The sequence below is a fragment of the Schistocerca gregaria genome, chromosome 7, assembly GCF_023897955.1.
Source record: "Schistocerca gregaria isolate iqSchGreg1 chromosome 7, iqSchGreg1.2, whole genome shotgun sequence".
Classification (NCBI taxonomy): Eukaryota; Metazoa; Arthropoda; class Insecta; order Orthoptera; family Acrididae; genus Schistocerca; species Schistocerca gregaria.
In genome coordinates, this window is record NC_064926.1 from 337,292,092 (window position 1) to 337,311,167 (window position 19,076).

Consider the following 19,076-nt stretch of genomic DNA (forward strand, 5'->3'; position numbering starts at 1 on the left):
GTTAAAATAGTAGGTTTATTAACTGCCGAACTGGCCTCGGTGACCGTGCGGTTCTAGGCGCTTCAGTCCGGAACCGCGTGACTGCTACGGTCGTAGGTTCGAATCCTGCCTCGGGCATGGATGTGTGTGATGTGCTTAGGTTAGTTAGCTTTAAGTAGTTCTACGTTCTAGGGGACTGATGACCTAAGATGTTAAGTCCCATGGTGCTCAGAGCCACCCATTTATTAACTGGCGAGGACGTTATTTGTCTAGTCAAGACAGCCAAATGGCGTTATTTAGTCACTGTATCTATTCCTTTCTCGATTAGTCTAGTTATCATTATTTTTACACCTGTTTAAGGTCTTCGAAAGCAATGAGAAAATTGTTATTTTTTCTAAGACATTTGCTACAGTTGCGTGTCAAAAGTGTAAAAATTTTCGAATTTCGAAATTGCTGAAGATACTGTTACGTATTATTTCCAGCAGTTTACTGTTGTATTTAGTATAGTCACATTATGTGAGAGAATCATCAGCGGGGAAGGTCAATAGAGAGTATTGTCACTTCCAGGGTCGCAGACAAGCGAATGCACCTCTCCTTCGTTTTGGTGCAGATTCGGTCCGAGTAATCGAGAGCAACTTTTTTTCTCTCATCGGATTTGCGCGGGGCACCTGTCGGCCGGTATCTGCCGTGCTGGTGGCGCATCCATCTTCGTCTCCACTGACGGACATAACAGCCGATTACAGCGAGGTCGATTCCGCGCGCGCCGCTGCGAAACCCAACTCTTGACAACCTGCCGGCGCGCGGCTGGCGGTAGGTCACGTGACGAGTGACGTCACGGGAGACTTGTCTGGAGGGAGGGGGGAGCCGGCCCCTGCCGCGGCCCAGCCGGGCTGGCCCCTGCAGTGTGCGCGCGGAAGCCGCGGTGGGCGTGTCTCGTGGGCGTTGCAGTTTTTTTTTTTGCTTGGCAGTGTTTTCGTGTTTTCTGGGTCTCACCCACTTCCTTATCAGCTCCGAGCGCTCCTTGGATCTAGCTGTACCTCTCCGGTTTGAGCATCCAGTGTTTCCGACACAAACTCTTGTTCTGATTCCCTAACGTCCACATTTAAAAGTCAAAAGATGGTGACCTCACCCTTTAAAAGCAATTTTAAAATTACTTACCTTGGCGTAAGGCACTGATTACTTCTTCCTCTCAGTATGCCTGCTCGTCATTGTGAGTTACTTTCTCTAGTATTCGAAGCATTCTACTATTTACTGAGTTCGCCTTAAATGTAGACTTCCCACACTAGATGTTTGTGCCGCGGGTGGAGTCAAAACAGGCGGCTGTTGCGCGTTTTTAACTTTTTAAGTAGCCGATACAGGTCTTCCACCGATAACCGTTCCATCGTCGAAAGAGAAAAGTAATACGGTAGCAATGCCGTTTCCTGGGGCGTGTGCGCCGGTGTTACTGCTGGTCTGTTCCATTTCGCTCTGGCGGATGACGTCCTGCGGCCCACCGCCGAAGAAACTTGGCGGGACAGCTGGTGGTGGAGCTGATGATCCCTCCTGGTCACCGCTGACCGTTGCGCACTGCAGGGCCACATGCTTGAAAGAGGTGAGTCGCCCATCCTCTTCCAGTCGCATGCTCTAGTGCTGGGTGTGGCTTCCCGAGGAGAGCAGCACCTTTTTAAACAAAACTCACCAAAACAACGCTGTAATCGACTAACAGTAAAGCAAAAGAAATATTGCAACTGTTAATAGTTTCGTATTTGTAAACACATATACGAGAGATTACAATAATGTTACAGTTCTATACCTCAGAGCTTACAGCACAATATGCAGTCATCGGCGGCAAGTATTCGATTCAGTCAAGACGGTTAAGTAGAAAATTCCTCCGTAACAGGAATATACCTTATGTACTGAAGGTAGTCATTATTTCAAATCGATCGTTACTGTTATAGCTGCTGCAGATGCACATTTATTTAGTAATTTTTTCTAGCCTGTTGAAGTTCTTAAAGTTGGTTTTCTGGTAGGACACGTACATCTGTTTCTTTTATCTGTTCATTGGTATAGAAGCATTCAACATGTATTTTAATGCTACGAATCATCCCATTAACATACTGCCTTTAATTTTAGTAACAACTATCTTTCCCAATCCCTCTTATTTTGCTATTGGTAAAAGTTGTCGAAATACTTTTATATAGAAAATGAAACACCACAAAGACTTAAATTTTTAAAAAAATTGATTTATGTTGCTCCTGTAGTTCAAGTCTCTTACCTGAAAAAGAAAACCTTATTCATTTTTTATTCGACGTCTACTTGTGTACATTGTAAGAAGCTGAAGAAATGTTTATTTTCAGTTATTTATTTATCTTGGAAAGACAGGGCCACCTCACTTTCAGCTAAGCGTTGTAAATATTTACCGTTAATTAACTTCTCATGGTTGAGGTTCATAGTCATGTAGAATTGTTTAAACGACGTCGCATTTGTCGTTGAATGTACAAATTATTGATATCATTATTTCAATTCCATCTTTAAATCCATTACTAAGCGGTAATTCTGCTTCAGAACATGTCGGAGGATTTTAAAGTTTGACATCTTCTGAAGCAAAATTATCATTTAATCATAGCTTTAAGGCTGAAATTGCAACTGTGAAATAATTTGTGCAGTCAAGTCCTTTAAGAAATATTAATCATTGTTTTCGTAAGAACAGACTTGTTATGAATGAACATTTACTATGGGATACGACTAGTAGAAATAACAGTAATACAAATGGTGCAGCAGAAGAAAACAGTTTATATTAGTTCATGAAAAGAAGAACTACATTGACAGTTTATGATTAGATGAATTTGCGTAGAGCCTTTAAAAGTTGGTACACTAAACCCTTTTTTTTTTTTGCGAAATATCATTGTGTCGAGGCTCGGGTCTGTCCTAGAGAATGAATGTGCAGTTTTTTGATTTATTATCAAGTCTTGCTGCACATTGGTACAGAACGACTTGTTTCACCCGTGGACATATAAAAAATGGATTCGCTCCCGTATTCCTCCGTTCCCTCTTCGCGCAGCACCCACATCGGTGTAACCCAGCAAGGACAATGTTACAAGTCTTCCGAAATGCAGCTGCAGCAGTTAAAATGTAGCAGGGATAAGGGTATAGCGAACAGCAGAGAAGGGGGAAGAGTAGTCGTGAGATAACCTTACGAACCTGTTAGTGCACCACCAGGCGACAACGAAAAACAAATGACAGAAGCGGACAGCCTATGGGAGAGGACTGGTCAGCCGAGATATGCAGGCTTACGCGTGCTTCCGCAGCGCAGCGGCGGTCCGTCTGGTAAGGAGTCTGCCTCGTGGCTGCTGCCATCTTAATCGCCGTCGGAGTCATTGATCGCAGGCGCTGCGCAACCTTGGCGCGGGTCGCGGGGGTCCACGCTGTTGACTCAGGCCGCCCACCTAATCGCCACACACACACACACACACACACACACACACACACACACACACACACACACATGCACACCGCCTAATATCGTCCGCTAACGACGTGTGCAGAGCAGGGCGCGACGACCCAAATTGCGCGTAATTTCCTACACACCTCCAAGCAGGGAATTTTGCCATCCCCACATCGGTCCCACTCCCAGACCGTTGATAGTGGCAGGAAATGCGTGTACCGCCTCTAGACGTGAGTAACTGGGACAATTAAAGAAACGATACGGTTTCTCAAAAGTCTTAGCAAGCACCAGACGACATCTGACAACCTCATTTCCTTTTGGGCTTCCTCTTCGCTCAATCATCCCATACAAGTTCCTGCTTGTAGCGATTTATGAGCATATCGAATGCAACCATCACATAGGCTCAACCAACAGCTAAAGCTGGAAGCAGTCTTCTGGTAGAATACTGTCCAAGTGCAATCAAAGGATGTTGTTTACAAACACGAGTGTGACGTGTCCTATAATGTTGCTAATGTGTATGTAACCAGTACCAAAGAGAGCTAGCAAAAGTTATTGAACGTTGTAAGTAGGCTGTTTAGGTTTTTATATTGGTAACGCCATGTAGCGCTCTGTATGAAAATCACTGGCTGTGCTGTGTGCAGTCTGTGGCTGGGTGGCATTGTTGTAACATTCGCTACTGTAGTGTTGGGCTGTTGGCTGTTAACAGCGCGTAGCGTTGCGCAGTTGGAGATGAGCCTACAGCAGTGGTGGATGTGGGGAAGTGAGATGGCGGATTTTTGAGAAACAGTACATTTGTAAGAATGGTTGTCATGAACTGCTATATATATTATGGCTTTTGAACACTATTAAGCTGGCAGTAGTGGCGCTCGCTGTATTGCAGTAGTTCGAGTAACGAAGATTTTTGTGAGATAACTGATTTGTGAAAGGTATAGGTTAATGTTAGTCAGGTCCATTCTTCTGTAGGGATTTTTGAAAGTCAGATTGCGTTGCTCTAAAAATATTGTGTGTCAGTTTAGTGTTGATCAGAATAGGTAAAGAGCGAAATGTCTGAGTACGTTCAGTTCTGCTCAGATATTTGAAAATCAAATAACGTAAGGGATTTACCAGCAAAGTAATTCAATAATTTTTCTGAGGGGACGTTTCATAACGTACAGTCTAACACAAAAGAGACAACGCACGCCGAAGGAACTACCCGACTGGGGCGGAAATCAATAGATGAGATCTGCACGCACACACAACAAAAAAGTTTCAGAAAAATTTGATTTTTTTTTTTTTCAAGAGAAAGAGCTTAACATATTCAGAGGGTCTACAGCGCGTTGGTCCATTTCTGACCCTTAAGCAAGCATTTATTCTGCTTAGCATTGATTGACAGAGTTGCTGGATGTCCTACTAAGCCGGCCGCGGTGGCCGAGCGGTTCTAGGCGCTTCAGTCCGGAACCGAGTGACTGCTACGGTCGCAGGTTCGAATCCTGCGTCGGGCATGGATGTGTGTGATGTCCTTAAGTTATATAGATTTAAGTAGTTCTATGTTCTATGGGACTGATGACCTCCGATGTTAAGTCCCATAGTGCTCAGAGCTATATATTATGTCCTACTAAGGGATACCGTGCCATATTCTGTCTAATTGGTGCGATTGGTGGGGAAAATTCCGAGGTGGTTGGAGGGCCCTGCCCATAATGATTCGCAGCTCATTGGGGTTCAGCCCGAAGCAGGACTCATCACTGAAGACAACTGTACTAGAGTCAATAAGATTCCAGGCCGAAGACATACGCGGGGACGCTCTGGACAGTATTGGGACCCCAACCTGGGTGCCGCCCGCCATACGACGATTTCTTTTCGTAATGGACTCTCTTTCGTTGTCATCCATGGCACCCTTACAGCACAGCGATACTTCGACGATGGTCTATGCACCGCTTTGTTGTCCATGGTAAGCGTAACTGGGCTTACGTTCCAGCACTATAATGCCCGTCCCAACAGAGAGAGAGTTGCTACTGCTTCTCTTCGTGCTTGCCAAACCTTACCTTGGTCAGAATGGTCGCCGGATCTCTCACCGAGCACTATGGGCAGGACTGTACAACCATCTCAGGATTTTGATGATCCAACACTCCAGTTGGACAGTCAGTACCCCTTGGGAGGACAACGAAAAGACACAATCAATCAGTCCCCAGCGGTATAACATCTTGCATAAAGGCCATAGGTGGACCCACACATTATTGACTAACTCAGTTTGTGGAGCTTTTTCTCCTGAATAAATCATCCAATATTTCTGAAATTGTAGTTTATCTGTTGTTGTGCACATGTCCATCATATCTACAGGCCGGTCGGTGAGGCCGTGCGGTTCTAGGCGCTTCAGTCTGGAACCGCTTGACCGCTACGGTCGCAGGTTCGAATCCTGCCTCGGGCATGGATGTGTGTGATGTCCTTAAGTTAGTTAGGTTTAAGTAGTTCTAAGTTCTAGGGGACTGATGACCACAGATGTTAAGTCCCATAGTGCTCAGAGCCATTTGAACCAGCCATATCTACCGATTTCCGCCTTGTTCGGATAATTCCTTCGTGGTGCGTCTTGTGTGTGTGTGTGTGTGTGTGTGTGTGTGTGTGTGTGTGTGTGTGTGTGTGTGTGTGTTAGCGCACAAAGAAGGACAGAGATCCATGGGACATCGTCATGGAGATGTTGGAAAAACTATAATGACAGACGCTTGAAGAGTGACACAAAGCATTACGTGAAAGGTTTCCATGAAACATACCACAGGCCATTACTTATAGCTCCCGTACGGATCCCAAGACAAGATTAGAACAATCGCAAAGACGTTTAATCAGTCATTCCTCTCGCACTCTGTACGTGAATGGAAATGGGGAAGATTACACACTGAACAGTGATTTCCAGAGAATGAATGTGGACGTAGAGTCATTTTAAATCGGAGTAATTGTTGTTTGCTTCGTCCGCGGAGATATTACCCCGGAAATTAATACGTTTCGTTCGCCATAGTTGAGCGTTTTGTCTTTAAGGTGGCCACGCTAGAGACTTCAAATATGACAAGCAGTTAGTACAAGCGTTTATGACCGTACGTGATTTGGACTGTTCAAGCTGAATGAAGCTTCATCGACTTTCAGTTACCCAAGTTTGTGGGAGCATACCAACGTCTCGTATTTCCTTGAGCTTGTCTCCACACAGCGTATGTGGTTGTACAAGTTAACGTAAGTTATGATGCAGTATTCTTAGTGGTTCTGTCTCGACCAATGTGGAGCACATCGATTATGCGTTACTGGAAAATTTTATTTGACTGTATGAAAGCCAGCCTTCCTATATAGGAATTATATCAGGCTAGGAAAAAGATAAATGTTGCACATGTTACCCTTTCTACAAAATATAGAGCAACTTACCATGTCACAGAGGGACATGACGTTATTAAGAAGATGAATTCTTCCAGAGTGAGCTCCAGGTAGGAAAATTCTCCCAGAACCAGCTGGAGGAAGGAAAAAAAGTGAAAGTATTTCTTAATCTGCAGCAAGGAAAGATGAGTTTCATGAGACAACGTTCATAAGACAACCCTTACTGATGAGTGTAGTCATGTATTCGATGTTTTGTAGCGTCTTCAACATACGAGAAATCACAATATTGCTCTCATATTTCTGTGTGATGTTATAGCTTCTCTTACAATTGTGTTCTGATTTTAATCTGTGATGTTACAAGAGACGGGAGGTTAAAATACGTTTCGCTATTGACCCTGCACTATTTAAACTAATCTTAGATATGTCTTCAACCCACACAATAGCTTAATGTAAGAGAAACTTCGTTATTTTTTCACGACTGCGAAGATGGCCTAAACAAGAAAATCGGCGACTCAATATCTCCAATAGTTTGAAGTACAATTTAATGACTGTGGAAGCACTCTGTGTGGAGTGATGGTTATTTGTGCATGATTGCTCTAAATGCTTGTGCATGCATACTTGTCAAACTTGCAGTTACATGTGTGACTACCTTTAAGGAGAAGTTCTGGTCGAGAGTTGCGAAGAATGGGCGGCGTTTATAGTGTTTTTCTGTTTTCAGAATAAATACAGCCTTGGTTGCGAAATTATCGATGTCAATAACGCGTTTCACCCCTTTGGGGCATCATCAGTTGTGTAAAAACGACTGGATATGAAAACCATCCGTCATATAGCCATATAAATTGGAAAATGGACGCAACAACACACGGACATATAATCCATCTGTCGTATAAACACATAAAGTGCAAGGTGAACCTTGAACACACCAGGTAACACCGTCACATTAGTACAAAATAGGACTACGCTTACAAAAGTAAAGGCCGTATGAGCCGCCCGCAGCATAAAGATTTTACGGGGGCATTATCCAGTTCCTGTTGCGTACATTTTCCATTTTAAATGCCTCTATGACGCATGGGTTTCATATCCAACTACTTTTACACAGTCTGATGCTGCCCTAAAATGGTGAAACGCGTCATTCACATTAAACAATTTCGAAGCCAAGACTGTTCCTATTCTAAAATGCGTTAAAAAGTGATTGCTGTACCACACTGACACAATGGAATGAAATAATTTTATAATTTTTCTTCATAGAACACTTGTTTGTTTTATAATGGGCGTTTTACCACTTTATTACTTTTACATTCATGTATGAAAACATTCCTTTTCTCATAATAGATTAAAAATGGTGGCTGCAATGCTTGCCCCTACGACGATTCTTAACATGTTCACTTTTTCAGAATAGATGGATAACCTTCGGTGAATATACCTGCACTTATATGTGCCGCTATTTCAACAGTTTTTGCACCGCAATGAAAATACTTCTACACCAATTTCCAAATGCAATCATTGAAGCTCTCGTTGTCGTTTTCTGTATTGGCACCGGTATATCTTGAAGCAAACCTTTACTGGACAGGAATTTGGATACTGGTCGAATCTTTTAGTGAACTAATCCGTCGCGCCTGCATCTGCCTGCATTTCTGGCGGCGCATGTTTACATTCAACGCGCTGTAACTTCTGAGACACTTTCACGATCAAAAGGTCCTTATTCAGTCATAATCTAAATACTTCAAAAATGCAAATTATGTAAAAGAAAATCCATTTTTTCATAGGTCTCGACCAGGATCTCTCCGCATATCCGCAACGAGAGAGGTGGCACAGTGATCAGCCCACTGAACTCACAATCGGGAGGACGACGGTTCAAATCCACATCTGGTCATCCAGTTTCAGGTTTTTCGTGATTTGCCTAGACCGACCGCTCCACGCAAGTTACAGGATGGGTCATTTTCAAGGGCACGGCCGATATCCCTCACTGTTCTTAAAACGCTGCGAGCTCGATTCGACGAGACGTTAATCACTAATGTTCTTTTCTTGAAGCCCATTGTATGCGAGATGTTTTCTGGTCAAAATCGGCTACTCGTGGCGGGTGCGTGTCACGTGCTTGCGTGTAAATCTGCCGCGAGAGACGCAGTGACGTCAGTGATCATCTGACCGTGCCATTCTAGAATTCCGAATGTGCTGAGGACTGCTTGTGAGTAGAAACAGGGGACCGCATCGACGTCTGCTAACGACGACAGTGAACCTTTTCTTACTCACAGATGTTGTAGTAGTGGATTTTGTGTCTTCATTATCTTTATTTTATTGATCTTTTGGTTTAGAGCCTTGTTACAAAACTTTGCGTGAGGACTTGATACTTTTCCTACAAATTTAATCCCGGGGGAGAGACCAAAAATCTGAAAGCAACAATGTACCTACGTTTAACAATATCTGGACAAAGGAAAATCCTGTACTGTGTCTGAATACGAACATAAACAGATGAAAAACGTTTTTATACGAGGCGTATTCGGAAAGTAAGGTCCGCTTTGGCGCGAAATGGAAACCACTATGAAAATCAGAACGAACTTTGCACGGATGTGTTGGGCAGTGTCTTTAGTGTGCCTATCGCTTGCCTCAGGTCGCTCTTTTCAGTCCAGAGCGCAAAGTGATCACTTAGAAATGCCTAAAATAAATGCAGCTCACATAATATAAATTTCACGCCTTTCCTTCTTCAATACAACTCTCAGCCGCATTCTGCAGGGTCAATGAAGATGTTCCTGCCACTTTTGCGGTGGGACTGTTTGATCACCCACGATAAAGCCCTTAATTGGCTCCCTCTTAGTTTCATCTTTGCTCACGTGAACCACGGACTACGAAGACAACCTTTTTGGCACAGACAACGAGCTGTGAACTAATGTATATAATTGGCAGAACGCACAGGCGGCTCCTTTCTGTGATGAGGGTAATGGAATGTTGGTACAACGCCACGACAAATGCCTAAGTCGTAGCGGTGACTATTTAGAGAGGTAGCTTGAGTAAAAGTGCGCTATTTATTTGCTGTCTTCTAACTAATGTTTGATGTGGTTGTAGAGTCCGCAGTGGCTGGTGTGCAGTGACGAATTTCCGTCCGAAGTGCTTGGCGAGCTCATTCATTCGTTCGGAAGGGGAAGCCAACATTGTCTGCACTCTTTCGGACGGCTGGCACAGTTGGCGAAGCGCTGCACTGACAGAATCGAGGCACAAGCCTTGGAATCTTTTTCTAACCAGTTTGGAGAAACAGAGGTGACACTACATCTCTTTCGACGGTCACTATGCAATTGTGGGCGTAGAGGTACTCTACTTAATCTTTACAAAAAATAAGAGCATAACTTTCAATTTAGAGCGGCACCTCCCCTCCAGCCCACGGCTTTACCCTTACAGCGCTTTGACGGCCCACTCGCAACCCCTACCACTAATGCTCTCCCCATGCTCCCTCAGCCACTACACAACTATCGGCCACGATATTCTTGCGCGCTCTTTATGTACTGAATTTATTCGGTTGGTGCACAAGTTCGTACTAGTTTCTCATAAGTTTAATCAAATCAACAGACACACATAACAGTGACTTTAGTAATCAATAATGCGTTCAGGCAAAAAGGAATAAAGACGTCTCAAAAATGAGATCGACAGGAAGTGTAAAATGGCTAAGCAGGGACGGCTAGAGGACAAATGTAAGGATGTAGAGTCTTATCTCACTAGGGGTAAGATAGATACTGCATTGGAAAATTAAAGAGACCTTTGGAGAAAAGAGAACCACTTCTATGAATATCCAGAGCTCAAATTGAAACCCAGTTCTAAGCAAAGAAGGAAAAGCAGAAAGGTGGAATGAGTATATAGAGGGTCTATACAGGGGCGATGTGCTTGAGGACAATATTATGGAAATGTAAGAGTATGTAGATGAAGATGAAATGGGAGATACGAAACTACGTGAAGAGTTTGGCAGAGCACTGAAAGACCTGAGTCGAAACAAGCCCCCGGGAGTAGACAACATTCCATTAGAACTACTGACGGCCTTGGGAGAGCCAGTCCTGACAAAAATCTACCATCTGGTGGCTCTGAGCACTATGGAACTTAACATCTGTGATCATCAGTCCCCTAGAACTTAGAACAATTTAAACCTAACTAACCTAAGGGCATCACACAACACCCAGTCATCACGAGGCAGAGAAAATCCCTGACCCCACCGGAAATCGAACCCGGGAACCCGTGCGTGGGAAGCGAGAACGCTATCGCACGACCACGAGCTGCGGATTACCATCTGGTGAGCAAGATGTATGAGACAGGCGAAATACCCTCATACTTCAAGAAGAATATAATAATTCCAATCCCAAAGAAAGCAGGTGTTGACAGATGTGAAAATTACCGAACTATCAGTTTAATAAGTCACAGCTGCAAAATACTAACACGAATTCATAATAGACGAATGGAAAAACTGGTAGAAGCCGACCTCGGGGAAGATCAGTTTGGATTCAGTAGAAATACTGGAACACGTGAGGCAATACTGACCATACGACATGTCTTAGAAGAAAGATTAGGGAAAGCCAAACCTACGTTTGTAGCATTTGTAGACTTAGAGAAAGCTTTTGACAATGTTGACTGGAATGCTCTCTTTCAAATTCGAAAGGTGGCAGGGGTAAAATACAGGGAGAGAAAGGCTATTTACAATTTGTACAGAAAGCAGATGGCAGTTGTAAGAGTCGAGGGACATGATATGGAAGCAGTGGTTGGGAAGGGAGTGAGACAGGGATGTAGCCTCTCCCCGATATTATTCAATCTGTATGTTGAGCAAGCAGTAAAGGAAACAAAAAAAAATTGCAGTAGGAATGAAAATCCATGGAGAAGAAATAAAAACTTTGAGGTTCGCCGATGACATTGTAATTCTGTCAGAGGCAGCAAAGGACTTGGAAGAGCAGTTGAGCGGAATGGACAGTGTCTTGAAAGGAGGATATAAGATGAACATCAACAACAGCAAAACGAGAATAATGGAATGTAGTCGAATTAAGTCGGGTGATGCTGAGGGAATTAGATTAGGAAATGAGACACTTAAAGTAGTAAAGGAGTTTTTTTTTTTTTGCTATTTGGGGAGCAAAATAACTGATGACGGTCGAATTAGAGAAGATATAAAATGTAGACTGGCAATGGCAAGGAAAGCGTTTCTGAAGAAGAGAAATTTGTTAACACCGTGTATAGATTTAAGTGTCAGGAAGTCGTTTCTGAAAGTATTTGTATTGAGTGTAGCCATGTATGGAAGTGAGACATGGGCGATAAAAAGTTTGGACAAGAAGAGAATAGAAGCTTTTGAAATGTGGTGCTACAGAAGAATGCTGAAGATTAGATGAGTAGATCACATAACTAATGATGAAGTATTGAATAGAATTGGGGAGAAGAGGAGTTTGTGGCACAACTTGACAAAAAAGAAGGGACCGGTTAGTAGGACATGTTCTGAGGCATCAAGGGATCACCAATTTAGTATTGGAGGGCAGCGTGGAGGGTGAAAATTGTAGAGGAAGGCCAAGAGATGAATACACTAAGCAGATTCGGAAGGATGTAGGTTGCAGTAAGTACTGGGAGATGAAAAACTTGCACAGGATAGGGTAGCATGGAGAGCTGCATCAAACCAGTCTCAGAACTGATGACCACAAGAACAACATCACTGACTACAACAGTGTTCCACCTGTGGGGTAACTTTTAGATTCTGTGGCTGTAGAAATCTTGTGGTTTTGAGGCGAATAACTCTTCCAGCCATGTGCAGACTGCATTTGGATCTGTAATGGAAGTTCTTTGAATGTTTTTCGGCAAAGAGTGGAAAAAGTGACAAAGCGAGGGCTCTAGATCAGGTGAATAAGGTTGGTGCGGAAAGCAACTTTATCGTGGAATAGCATTACATTTCACGCAGTCCTCTTGGTCGTGGTTCTTGGAGTACGTTTGCAAGACGTCTCAGTTGCTGACAATAAATATCAGCAGCGATGGCTTCACCTGAGGGAAGCAATTAATAGTACACCACCATTGTGGTCTCTTTAGATGCCTAACAATATCTTTTTTGGATGTACACAGGTCGTGTTAAGGGTGGTGCTGCTTTGTGTAAACACCGTCATTCCTTTATTTCGCTTATGTTAGCATAAAGACACCATTTATCGTCACCGGTAAGGATACAGTATAGAAATGGTCGCTGTTGTTCACGAGCCAATTGATGACGAGCAAGCAGAGATGCACGTATAGCCACTTGATGATTTTTTGTGAATTTGTCTTAAAGCGTGCGATATCTATGCACTAGATTTTTTAACCTTCCTTATTGCATGCAAATGTAGCACAATGGTGAATTGATCGCAGTTCATCACATTTGCCAGTTCTTTTGTACACTGACGTGGATCGTTGTCGATTAATGCCCCAAACGTCTTCCTGAACTTAGAGAGTCAGTAACGCCAGAAATATCCTCCTTGAAACGAGAAAACTATTTTCTTGCAGTGCTCTGTCCAGTAGCATTATCCCCACACACAGTGCAAATGTTTCTGTCTGCCTCCGCTGCTCTCTCCCCCTTTTGTCAGACTGAAAACAGAAGAATAATGTTAGAAATGTTGGCATTTCTCCGCAATTCTCCATTTTATAGCGTCCATAGCTCCATGAACTATTTCCATATGACAATATGACAGTACGTAAACTCATATAGAAACAGTGACCTGCATGTATAAAATGACAGTCGATAAAGAAACCCACAGCAAGCGGAATACGAAGATGCAAAACAAAAACACTACGAAATTATGTCCCAATGTAATATTATCTCGAGCAAACAAATGTTGATAATGTGAAATGTCTAGGCGAAACTTTGTTTTTCTGGGATGTCAACAGTGTGAGGATTTTATCATACTACGTTTGTCAACAACATATACTACGAATTTGGTCACTAATAAATTATCATTAAGAGTACCAATTCCTTTGCCATATATGGACGTCGTGTAACAGGGTCGGTCCCTAGTGAACTCACTTTTACCGTTCAGGTACCAATCTGCACCGCACACATTTCACATAACCGATGCAATGATATCACCGATGTAAATAAAATAAAATACAGTTACGTACGACAGGGGAGACTAAGTGCACGAATAACATTTCAGAGGTGTTGCAGTAGACATTCTAGCCGCCAGCTGTCGATTAACTAGAGAAAGTCGCTCGTACGAAAGATTCGTTAGGAAAAGACCAACATCCCTATCCACTTCTACTTGCTACACTATGTGATCAAAAGTATCTGGACACCTCCAAAACCATACGTTTTTCATATTAGGTGCGCTGTGCTGCCACCTACTACCAGGTACTGCATATGGGCAAACTCAATAGTCATTAGACATCATGAAAGGGCAGTATGAGGCGCTCCGCGGAAGTCGCGGACTTCGAACGTGCTCGGATGATTGGGTGCCACTATTTTCCACACTTCTAAACATCACTAGGTCCACTGTTTCCGATGTGATAGTGAAGTGGAAACGTGAAGGGACACGTACAGCACAAAAGCGTACAGACCGTCCTCGTCTGTTATCTGACAGAAACCGCCCTCAGTTGAAGAGGTTCCTAATGTGTAATAGGCCGACATCTATCCAGATCATCACACAGGAATTCCAGACTGCATCAGGAACCACTGTAAGTACTACGACAGCTGGGCGTGAGGTGAAGAAACTGGGATTTCGTGGTCGAGCGGCTGCTCATAAGCCACACATCACGCCGGCGAATGCCAAACGACGCCTCTCTTGGTCTAAGGAGTGTTAACATAGGACGACTGAACAGTGGAAAAACGTTGTGTGGAGTGACGAATCACGGTACACAATGATGTGATCCGATGGCAGAGTGTGGGTATGGCGAATGCCCCGTGAACGTCATCTGCCAGCGTGTATAGTGGCAACAGTTAAATTGGGAGTCGACGGTGTTATGGTGTGGTCGTGTTTTTCATGGAGGGGGCTTGCACCTCTTGTTTTTTTTCGTGGCACTATCGTAGCACAGGCCTAGATTGATGTTTTAAGCACCTTCTTGATTCCCACAGTTGAAGAGCAATTCGGGCATGATGATTGCATCTTTCAACACGATCGAGCATCTGTTCATAATGCACGGCCTGTGGCGGAGTGGTTTCACTACAATAATATCCCTGTAATGGACTGCCCTGCACAGCGTCCTGACCTGAATCCTGTAGATCACCTTTGGGATGTTTGGGAACGCCGTCTTCCTGCCAGGTCTCACCGACCAACATCGAGACCTCTCCTCAGTACAGCACTCCGTGAAGAATGGGCTGCCATTCCCCAAGAAAAGTTCAAGCACATGATTGAACGTTTGCCTGAGAAAGTGGAAGCTGTCATCACAGCTATGGGTTGGCCGACACTATATTGAATTCCACCATTACCGATGAAGGGCGCCAGGGACTTGTAAGTCATTTTCAGCCACGTATCCGGATACTGTTGATCACGTAGTGTATGTCGGAAATGTAACGATATCTCCACGGCACTCCATTTCCTAACGGACACTCATATAGAATCAGTGATCATTACAATCGATAAATAAACCCACTGCAACCGGAATACGAAGACGTAAAACAATAACGCTTTGAACTTATCCCCCAACCTAATATTATGTAGAGGAAACAAATGTTGACAAGTGAAATGCGTAGACAGTACTTTCTTTGCTTTTTTCAGATGTTGGCAGTGTGATGATTTTATCATAATACCTTTCTCAAGAACGTATAGTATGAATTTGGTCGCTAATGAATTATCATTACCAGTACCGATTCCGTCACTACCTATTACTTTGTGTAACAGGGCCGGTCCCTCGTGAACTCACTTTCACCGTTCAGGTGCCAATCGTCACTGCACACATCTCGCACAACCCATTATACGATGCCGCCGATGTAAAATAATATAATATGAAATGCACCCACTTGTGACAGGAGAGACTAAGTGCACGAATAATACGCCAGGTGTGCTGCAGTAGACATATTAGACTCCAGTAGTCGATTAAGAAGAGAAAGTCGGTCTTGTAAAAGGTTCCTTAGGAACAGGCCAACATCCCTACTCACTGCTACGTGCTATTTTATTTTCAACAATATATTCATCTGAAACACTCATAGCTGCACCATTTATTGATCGACAACCATTTTTATTGTTTGGAAATTCAGTGTAGGCAGATATTTTCCTCTAGTCAGTCATTATGGTAGTACAATATTATGTAACTTCCTACAAATTAAATGCGTGACGAAGAGTATACAGAAACATAATTTACCTCAGTACTTCACGTTTTCGAAAAAATCATTTTTCCAGTTACTTCTCCGTCTTCTCATCTCTGTTGCGTGCAAGTACACTGGTGCGCAAAAAGCAAAGACGAGAGTAATCTCACTTGATGTGTCGCTGCCGAGTAACACAGTTCGTTGAAACTATGACCATACAGAGAAAGTACTGCAGAGGTAACTGAAAGAAATACCCAATGAGACGATCAAAACGCTCATGTTCGGTATTGTTCCGCCTCTCGGCGTACAGTTACGTCTAGCATCGACGACCACTATCGTTGCAATTGTGTGGGAAGGAATAATGTTCCGTGGGCGTACTGACCTCCAGAACACGGTACATTCATCGGTCAACGTTACTGTCACGCTGTACTCCTTCCCCCACGAGAGTCTTTTCAGGGGGCCTTCGGCCCTGACTTCATTTTTAATGATTACAAAGTGCGTCCGCATCGAGTAGCGCAGGTGGAGGGGCTTTTGGAACGAGATTATATTCGCCGAATGGACAAGTCTGCCCTTTACCCCGACTTGAATCCCATAGAGCACGAGTGATGTGTGTTGGGGAGACGCAGTGTAACACCTCCACATTCACCAGTGACCAACCAGCTCTTGTCAACCGCGCTACTGGGATAATGGAACGCGCTGCCACAAGAACCATTTACCAACTTTAAGGCCTGAAAAGGAGTACATTGCAGAGCATGCGTTGCCGTCCGTGGTGTTGAAACACCCTAGTAAGTATCGTCCATCCTTACCTACGATGACTTTAGTGTAATTGTTTTTTGAGTAAAACTCTTATTTCCGTTCGTCTCTTTACGTATTTACTTCAGTTATCTTCTGTACTGTACTGCAGTAGTTCTTTCTATGTATGGTACAAGTTTGTTACTAGGCAGTGACACACCCTGCGACAGATACCTCTGTCCTTAAGTTTTTCAACCCGAGTACTTCACTCTCTAAACGATAAATTTTGTAGATGATAATTAATTGGAACCCTCCGCTGCCGACAGGTGTTGTTGATATACCTCGATGGGCACAGCTGAAAATGTGTGTCCCGATCGGAGCCCGAACTCGGGATCTCCTCCTTACACTGAGGTGACGATATCAGTAAGAGTTTCAGTTCTTTATAGAGCAGTTACTATCTTCATATATAGTCAAAGGCTACCCGGCCATTGACCTTCGTCTGTGCGAATGCGCACAGGCGGCCCGATTTCTTACGGGAATCGTCACCTTAGTGTGCGCGAGTAATGAGTAGATGGGCAAATTTTTATTAGGTATGTTACGTATGTAGATTGTGGACAGTTGGAAATGTGGATCTCGCGGGAAGTGTGCAAGGGATAAGTCCCTGCAGTCGCGCAATTCATCTGTGTCCTCGGTGGCTCAAATGGCAGTCTGCTTTCGGCCGGTGAGCGGCGAGGACGTCTTGTTTACGTCCCGTCCGCAGAGTCGCGAGCGCGCATAGTTTGTTTACTTCCTCACCGCAGCTAATACTCGCGTCCGTTAACACTGAGTCGCCATGGCTCATTCGTACAGAAAAGCTACCATCAAGATCAGCTTTCAGCCCGACTACGCACGACCACGAGCCTTTGAAGTCGAACGATTCATCCGTGACGAAGTTCAAATACCAACACAGCACATCATCAGTATCCGCCTATCCATCACAAGTAGCGTCGCACACCCTCAGACGATTGCCTCCAGCGGACGTCTTCTCCAGTTGACGACCGGACAGCCGACGAAACGACGAGGAAAATGGATGACACGAGATCGCCCTCATCTGTCGCTTTGTCTGATTTTGACAAACCAGATTCCGCTCTCTCGGACAAACGGATGGCCAGCACAGCGCCCGCCGTTGGTACACAACTGGAAACAACTGCGGATTCACCCTTAGTCACTCAGCCCACAAGTGTTCTACCGCAGCCACCTTCAACTTACGGACCTTGGGCGGATGACATTGAAGACGATTCTACGGCCGCTGTGGTGGATGAAGAGAGGGGTCTCTCCGCCCACACCTCGGCCCCTCCCGAGTAGCAACAGACGACGGCGCGGACGCGGCCAGCAGATCACAGGCCCCACCTTTTACGGCGAAACTGACGGCGGCCCCCACCGCAGGAGACGATCTACAGACCTATCGCTTAACGACCATCAACATTAACACCATTCGGACACGTACGAAGATGTCGCTGCTCCAAGACATGCTCAATGCAGCAGACGTTGACATTGTGTTTCTCCAAGAAGTCTTCGTCGCCGATTTCCCGGGTATGTATGGTTGTACGGCTCATGTGGCCCACGCCTCGCCAACTAACAGTGGAGTCGCCATTCTCGTCAGAGAGGGCCTCGAGGCGGACGAAGTTCGATATCTCCCCGACGCTAGGGGAATGGCCGTAACGGTGCAAGGCGTCAGGTTTATCAATGTGTACGCCCCTTACGGAACGAATCGCCGTCGTGACCGATCGCTCTTCTTCGCAGAAGGATTAGCACCGCTTTTTCAGGGCAGGCACGATGACTTGATATTAGGGGGCGATTTCAATTGCACCCAAGCCCCTAAAGATCAGCTGCCACGCCATTCACCGTGCCCCGAACTTGGGACACTCATCGGCGATCTCCAGCTGGTAGATACATAGGAACATGTCCGAGGAAGTAGACCGGGATACACCCATTTCACGAGTCACTCGTCTAGTCGCATCGATAGGATTTACGTCTCCCGTTCTCTCGTGGCAACGGTGAGTGACGCGGAGATGTGGCCAGTAGCCTTTTCTGATCACGAGGCCCATAATGTGCCGTAACCCTTCGTCGCCAACGGGTGTGGCGCAGTCGACATCCCTGGAAATTAAACCTTGCTCATCTCGCTTCTCCGGATTGTCGGCGCGCCATCGGAGACACGTGGAGTTCGTGCATCCGCCACCTCCCAACGTATCCTACGACGATTAGTTGGTGGTTAACCTGCGCCAAGCCGGCCCTCCGGCGAACCTTTATTACGTATGGTCGTGAGACTGCTGCTTGGAGGCGGCAGACCCTTGATTTTTATTTCACCATCCTTCGCGAATGCGCCTCCTTCCCACCCACACCGGAACGACAGTTGACACTTCAGCG

At 44.7% G+C, this 19,076-nt stretch overlaps 1 protein-coding gene across 1 annotated transcript in view; it reads left to right on the plus strand.

The window, feature by feature from the left end:
- The first annotated feature begins 879 nt into the window (after window positions 1-879).
- LOC126281718 (uncharacterized) overlaps window positions 880-19,076 on the plus strand; it is a 275,559-nt gene continuing 257,362 nt past the window's right edge. Inside the window, exon 1 of the mRNA XM_049980893.1 lies at window positions 880-1,570. Coding sequence (XP_049836850.1) covers window positions 1,391-1,570 — 180 coding nt within the window. The 5' untranslated portion in view covers window positions 880-1,390. The remainder of the gene's footprint in view (window positions 1,571-19,076) is intronic.